The sequence below is a fragment of the Eurytemora carolleeae genome, unplaced genomic scaffold, assembly GCF_000591075.1.
Source record: "Eurytemora carolleeae unplaced genomic scaffold, Eaff_2.0 scaffold502, whole genome shotgun sequence".
Lineage (NCBI taxonomy): Eukaryota > Metazoa > Arthropoda > Copepoda > Calanoida > Temoridae > Eurytemora > Eurytemora carolleeae.
In genome coordinates, this window is record NW_019396391.1 from 211,832 (window position 1) to 219,809 (window position 7,978).

General features: G+C 31.7%; 1 protein-coding gene across 1 annotated transcript; it reads left to right on the plus strand.

Annotated features, from left to right (window-relative positions):
- The first annotated feature begins 1,692 nt into the window (after positions 1-1,692).
- Positions 1,693-2,843, plus strand: LOC111702317 (neprilysin-2). The gene has a single exon (XM_023473962.1). It carries the CDS (start codon positions 1,786-1,788, stop codon positions 2,761-2,763), a length of 978 nt encoding a protein of 325 aa, XP_023329730.1. The 5' UTR covers positions 1,693-1,785; the 3' UTR covers positions 2,764-2,843.
- Positions 2,844-7,978: the final 5,135 nt, after the last annotated feature.

A 7,978-nucleotide genomic window follows, 5' to 3' on the forward strand; every position in this document is an offset into this window, starting at 1 on the left:
AGTTGTCTGAAGCCTGGTTCTTGGCTTGGTTGGAACTATGATAAATGTTTGCGACAACCGGCCCTAGAACGAGAATATTTTTATACAAGGATTCAAGTGAACGAGCAGATTACAATCAATTTAATATTCAAATCCAACTATTCTATTTAATAGAGTGCAATACAAAAGTTCATGAAAGTTATTTTTTTCTTGAAAATACGTTTTTTCTTGGAAATATGCAGGATGTACATGTTTCTCTACAGTGAGAGATAAAAGTGACCGCCTAAAACAATCCCCTTTCATTAATTTTCTTTTTCTTTTCAGCTTTCCCATTATTCTTTTTTAATAAACGTTTTCATTAAACAAAGTATACGGTAAAACGTTTCAAAGTGTTTTTGAAATTCCACGGACAACGCCAGGCACGTCACTAGTTGTTATTATTATCATTATTATTATTATATGATAACCCCAAAATATTCAACTCAATTGATTGATTATCTCTAAAGTAAGCAATATATTGCTGTCAAATTAGTAAATCTCTTCCGGGCTACATTAGCAGGCGGTCCGCGTCAACACTTCATCCTGTGTATATCCATCCACAACTTTGCAATAAACTAAAGTTTCTAAAGATTACATATTTATAAAGCTATTGTTTGATGCTGATATTGGATATATCTTTCTATCATATGATCATAAAATATTCATTTTACAATCTGTAGACGAGAAAACTATATCTATCTTCTACACACATGTTGATATATAGTTGATATATGAAAACTATATTTATATTCTACACACATTTTGATATATAGTTGATATATGAAAACTATATCTATATTCTACACACATGTTGATATTTAGTTGATATATGAAAACTATATGTATATTCTACACACATGTTGGTGATATATAGTTGATATATGAATACTATATCTATATTCTACACACATGTTGATATTTAGTTGATATATGAAAACTATATCTATATTCTACACACATGTTGATATTTAGTTGATATATGAAAACTATATCTATCTTCTACACACATGTTGGTGATATATAGTTGATATATGAATACTATATCTATATTCTACACACATGTTGATATATAGTTGATATATGAAAACTATATCTATATTCTACACACATGTTGATATATAGTTGATATATGAAAACTATATCTATATTCTACACACATGTTGATATATAGTTGATATATGAAAACTATATATATATATATTCTACACACATGTTGATATATAGTTGATATATGAAAACTATATCTATCTTCTACACACATGTTGAAATATAGTTGATATATGAAAACTATATTTATATTCTACACACATGTTGATATATAGTTGATATATGAAAACTATATATATATTCTACACACATGTTGATTTATAGTTCATATATGAACACTATATCTATCTTCTACACACATTTCTACCTTAGTCAATTTGATGAGTGTCTCAGAAGCCAACAAGTTGTATCCATCAATCAATTTGACCAGTTACTTAAATAACTTCTTAAACCATTCCGACATCACTATGAATTCTAGTGAAGTGATCAACATTGCTGTACCTAACTATATGAGACAACTATCAGCTTTAATGCAAAGTGTGCCTGCCAGAATTCAAGCAAATTACCTGATGTTGAGAATTATACGTAAATCTCTGCCCTTTTCTGGAGGAATCTCAAGGTTGGGAAACATGCGTATACTATGCTTCAGGAAATGACTATTATGCCACTGGAGATGACTCTTATGCAACTGTAGGATCTTTTGCAGTTCCAGTAGGAGCTATGTATGTCAGGAAATACTTCACTAAGAGCAGTAAACTACTAGCAGAATATATAGTTGGCAATATCAAGACTGAGTTTAAGCATATGCTTGATGAGTTAGACTGGATGGATGTTGGTACGAAGGTGAAAGCTCAATTGAAAGTTGATAGAATGAAGTCTTTTATTGGATACAGTGAGGAGATTTTGGACAATAATATTCTCGACAAGTTTTATAAAGATTTTGTACTTTCCTCATCAAGTTTTCTTGAAAACTACTTAAAGATGAAAAGGTTTAGCTATGATTATGCAGCCAAGGAATTTAGGAAACCTTCTGATGAACCCAGCTGGAAAACTAAAAGTGCTTCTGCCATTGTTGATGCGTTCTACTCTCAGAATTCGATTCAAATACCAGCTGGCATTATTGATGGTGTCTTTTTCCAAGCAGATCGACCTCATTTCATGAATTATGGGGCGTTGGGGTCAATAGTTGGGCATGAAATTACTCATGGCTTCGATGATGTAGGAAGTCAAAGAGATGGGGACGGTAGAGTTATTAACTGGTGGGCACCAGAAACACTGAACAAGTTCAAGAATCGAACTCAGTGCATGATTGATCAGTATTCTAACTTTACTGTTGAGGTGAAGGGTGAAGTGCTGAAGGTCAATGGTGTCATCACCCTGGGAGAAAATATTGCAGACAGAAGTGGCTACTTACAGGCCTTCAGAGCATACAACCGGCTTGCTAAAAATACAGGGGAAGAAAAGGGGTTACCTGGATTACCCTACAACCCTTCTCAACTGTTCTGGCTCTCAGGTGCTTCTGTTTGGTGCAGTAAATCAACTTTAGAAAGAATAAAAGGTGGTATTATCTTTGATCCACATGCGCCAGAAAAGTTTCGTGTGAATGGATCTTTTAAAAATATTCCTGAGTTCTCTGAGGCTTGGGGCTGCCCAAAAGACTCTCCTATGAATCCAGTAAGCAAGTGTAAAGTTTGGTGAAACCTGCACAGAATAAGATTTAAAATAATCATCTTCTTATAGAGGACGTGAGTCAGACTCTAATGAAAACTCATAAATAACTTCCAGTATATATATTTCTTATAACTTATTACTAGAGGGTTCAGAACTAGAGTCAATATCGATATCACACGTGTAGATGTTAAACAGTACCATGCCCAGTATATCTGTTCTATCTCATTCTGTTGAATCTTGTGGAACTTGTTTAACGCGGCCAGGCGTCGTCTTCCACATTCTTTTAATTTTTATAATTTAAATTACTCCAATATGTAAAGGAATTAAGTCCTTGCCAAAAACTCTTATTTTCTAATCCCTGTCTTTTCAACCAAATATCATTTCAATTTAAATGAATTCTGTTAGATTCTGTTTGAAATATCAAAGGTTTAGCATCATCGCATTTGTAAAGATATAGAAATTAGAAAATATGAGTTAAATGGTAAAAACTCAAATCCTTTCTGAGAAATATACTCCTAAAAATAAAAACCATGAATTTCAGTAATAAATAATATACATGAATCTTATGACTCCAAATTTCTTGGTAAATTCAAAAACTTTTTATAACAGTCATGATTGTTGACAGAAATATTGTATTTATTAGAAAAAAAACAGTTTTAATCACTCTAATCCAGACATAAGCTACTAAGTCAAAGGAATTAAACTCTTGCCTCAAACTCAATTTTTCCTTGTTGTAACATACTATGAATTCTGCAAGATCAAATATTTAACGAACATTTGAAATATTAAAGGTTCCTTTAGGGTTTAAAGCTAAGGGAATTAGAAAAACACAAGAATGAGAAAATCAATTTTGTTTTGTTACCTATAATTAGTCATTAAATAGATAAATTTACTTTAGCCTAGTAAAACTATAGTTTTCTAAAGTTAAGGTAAAAGGGAATTTAAATTAAATTAAAGCGCGGTAAAGTTTTTGGTTTCCTATGGAATCCAGGTACCTCAGACATTTTCGCCTATTTGACTGGTTAATGAATTTTGTTTGAATCTTTAATAACTTAAATTTGAGCCGCCAAGCCAAGTTTTGTACTTTCTACGGGTCCTATAAATTGTATCTGTTAGGTTGGGAAATAAATATTAATCTGGTTCTAGTATACTACTAAATCTTGACCCTAGTATATATATAAATATATATATATATATTTATCTATTTATTAGTGGAAATTTAATTTCTTCCATCTTGAGATTGGTAACAGTAGACTAGGGTTTCCATCGAAATTCCGGTTCGTTCATTTTCTTCAAAATTTTCGCGAATTTAGATGAATTTTGACGAAATTTTTTATCTCATTTTCGCGAAGTTTTCGTTTCGTTTTTGAAGTTCGATAAGAATTGAAATTGTTCAAGAAGATTGTATTTTTGCAAAAAAAAATTAATTTTGAAAAAAAGGTTGAAAATTTCGAGCGAATTTCGCGAAAATTTCAAACATAGGAATCGAGTTTTTCCCACAAACTAAAATATTCTGATTTCAATATCTTTGCAATCTTTTGATGCAAACCTTTGATATTTTAAGCTTAGATTTTTTTTTATCTATAAGTATTAATAGTTTGAAATTTCTAAGGTCTACTCCATTGAGTTACAAAGATACAGAGATTAGAAAATCAGACTTTGTGGCAAAAACTTAACTCCTTTTGAATGATTTTTTCGCGAAAGAGATTGGACGAAACCCTACAGTAAACAGACACAAATAAAACAGATAAACCCCAGTCACTTTTAACTAAAATATGTGTATTCCGACGCAAAAAAAAATGCTTATATAAAGTTAACGCTTTTAAAAAATAAGCACTTAACATGCAGTATTAAAATCCAGAACTACTTAATAAAGCATATGCGCGTGGGTTGGTTTGAAAGGATAGAAAAGAACGAGACTCCGCGGGAGAAGGTCAAAGAACTTGAGTCTTTGTCACAAACTCCAATTTTCTAATCCTTTTATCTTATCAACTTGATAGTGCAAACCTTTGATATTTCAAACTTAGATTATTTGATCGATCTACCAGAATTCATAGTTTGAAATATCTAAGGTCTACGGCATTGAGTTGCAAAGATATAGGGACTAGAAAATTTGAGTTTGTGGAAAAGACTAAAATCCTTTATGTGATATTTCTATTACAATTTTGTGACCTGACAGCTTCTCTAGTTTTTATTTTAAGCAGAAGTGCGAAAAAAAGCTAATTTATTATGTAATATATTAGAAATTCAAAACTTTTTGTCTTCTAAACTCCTTTTAATAAAAGGAATTATGATTAAAACATGAAGTATTTCAATTTATTACAGTTTCACGCGAATATAAAAGATTTGATAATAGATTAATATCTTACATGTGGTATAAAATTGAATTTCCTCTTTTTGAATAGTCACTGATAGTTTTAAATTTCTAAACTAAAAAGTCGGACCAGTAATTTAGCATTTTATGTCTAGTAGTAGATTGTAGTATTCCTTGTATAACAAATTTTAGTCTTTGCCACAAACTTAAATTTTCTAATCCCTATTCTTTACAACCTTATGATGTAAACCTTTGATATTTCAAAATTAGATTATTTGCTCTGACAGAATCCACAGGTTGAAATGTCTTAGTTCTAAAACATTAGGTTGCAAAGATATAGAGCAAAGAACAAAAATTACGATCTCTTACGCTGGTTCATGTTGATCTCGACGATCTCTTACGCTGGTTCACGTTGATCTCGACGATCTCTTGTACTGGTTCACGTGGTTCTCGACGATCTCTTACGCTGGTTCACGTTGATCTCGACGATCTTTTACGCTGGTTCACGTTGATCTTGACGATCTCTTACGCTGGTTCACGTTGATCTCGACGATCTCTTACGCTGGTTCACGTGGTTCTCGACGATCTCTTACGCTGGTTCACGTTGATCTCGACGAGAGAATTTGTAGAACTGATATTTAATTCAGAACATTTANACACATAACCAGGGAGTTCAGAAATAGATCTAGAGAGGTTTACACATAACCAGGGAGTTCAGACATAGATCTAGAGAGGTTTACACATAACCAGGGAGTTGAGAAATAGATCTAGAGAGGTTTACACATAACCAGGGAGTTGAGAAATAGATCTAGAGAGGTTTACACATAACCAGGGAGTTGAGAAATAGATCTAGAGAGGTTTAAACATAACCAGGGAGTTCAGAATTGATCTAACTTTTTAGTAAAATCTATGAAAATCGAAAAGTGCTTGTTTAGCCTTTTCTATACCTTTTTAGGAATCGAGTCTTTGCCACAAACTCGAATTTTTCAATCCCTTTATTTTTTAAATCTGATGATGTAAACCGTTGATATTTCAAAGGTAGATTATCTGATATTACAGAAATTATAGTTTGAAATATCTAAGGTATTCTACCATGGGATGCAAAGATATTGAGATTAGAAAATCAGAGTTTGTGGCAAAGACTCAATTCCTTTTTAGTCGAAAGATTGTATTTGAAACATTTTGCAAACGTTACATTTTATTCTTACCTCTTCAAAACTGTTATATATCTTCAAAAATGGTTATATATATCTGTAAAAAGGAAATTTCGCAATTTTTATAGGTTAAAAAGATGTTTGATGTAGTTTTAACCAAATTCTGCATATAAAGAACATATGATTGTGAAAAGATATAAGATAAAATAAAACTACTCCCCCCGTCCCAGTCCCCATCCACAGTTATATTTAAACTTGTTCCTTGTACATAAACTGCTACTATAGATTAAAATTCATGTATAAAGTTGTATAAAACTTATACTAAACTATACTACGGAGGACCATGGAGCATTCATAACAAGGAAGGGACCACAAAGCATTCCATGGTTAACATTTTTTTTCTTGAAGTTTGAAATCTTGTATTTTTTCCCTAATATATCCTTGTTTTTCCCCCTAATATATCCTTGTTATTTTGTCCCTGATATATCTTTGTTATTTTGTCTCTGGTATATCCTTGTTATTTTATCCCTGATACATCCTTGTTATTTTGCCACTGTTATATCCTTGTTTTTTCCCCTGATATATACGTGTTTTTTTCCCTGATATATCACTGTTATTTTGTCCCTTATATTTCCTTTTTATTTGTCCCTGATGTATCCTTGTAATTTGTCCCTTATACATCCTTGTTATTTGTCTCTGATATATCCTTGTTATCTTGTCCCTGATATATCATTGTTATTTGTCTCTGATATATCCTTGTTATCTTGTCCCTTATATATCCTTGTTATTTGTCTCTGATATATCCTTGTTTTTTCCCCCTGATATATCCTTGTTATTTGTCCCTAATATATCCTTGTTATTTTGTCCCTGACACATCCTTGTTATTTTGCCACTGTTATATCCTTGTTATTTTGTCTCTGATATATCCTTGTTTTCCCCCTGATACATCCTTTTTATTTTCCCCCTGCTATATCCTTGTTTTTCCCCCTGATATATCCTGTTATTTGTCCCTGGTTTATCCTTGTTATTTGTCCCTAGGATATCTGTGTTATTTTGTCCCTAATATATCCTTGTTATATTGTCTCTGATATATCCTTGTTATTTGTCCCTGATATATCCTTGTTATTTTGTCTCTGATATATCCTTGTTAATTTATTCCTGGTATATCCTTGTTATTTTGTCCCTAATATATCCTTGCTATTTTGTCCCTGATATATCCTTGTTATTTTGTCTCTGATATATCCTTGTTATTTGTTCCTGATGTATCCTTGTTATTTGTCCCTGATATATCCTTGTTATTTGTCTCTGATAAATCCTTGTTATTTGTCCCTGATATATCCTTGTTATTTGTCCCTGATATATCCTTGTTATTTTGTCCCTGATATATCCTTGTTATTTTGTTCCTGGCACATCCTTGTTATTTGTCCCTGATATATCCTTGTTATTTTTCCACAGATTTATCCTTTTTTCCCTGATATATACTTGTTATTTTGCCACTGATATATCCTTTTTTTCTCTGATATATCCTTGTTATTTTGTCTTTGATATATCCTTGTTATTTTGCCACTGATATATCCTTTTTTTCCCTGATATATCCTTGCTTTTTTGCCCCATATATATTCTTGTTTTTTTGTCCCTAATATATCCTTGTTATTTTGTCCTTGGTATATCCGCTCCTTTATCTTTATCAACCTCATTATCTAAATCACATCTATGTTCTCTATTTTGTCTATGTTCTCAATGATCTCTATGATCTATATAATCTCTATGATGT

What these genes read in the sequence shown, in the direction of transcription:
- LOC111702317 (XM_023473962.1), top strand. Translation starts at nt 1,786, where the DNA reads ATGTATGTCAGGAAATACTTCACTAAGAGCAGTAAACTACTAGCAGAA.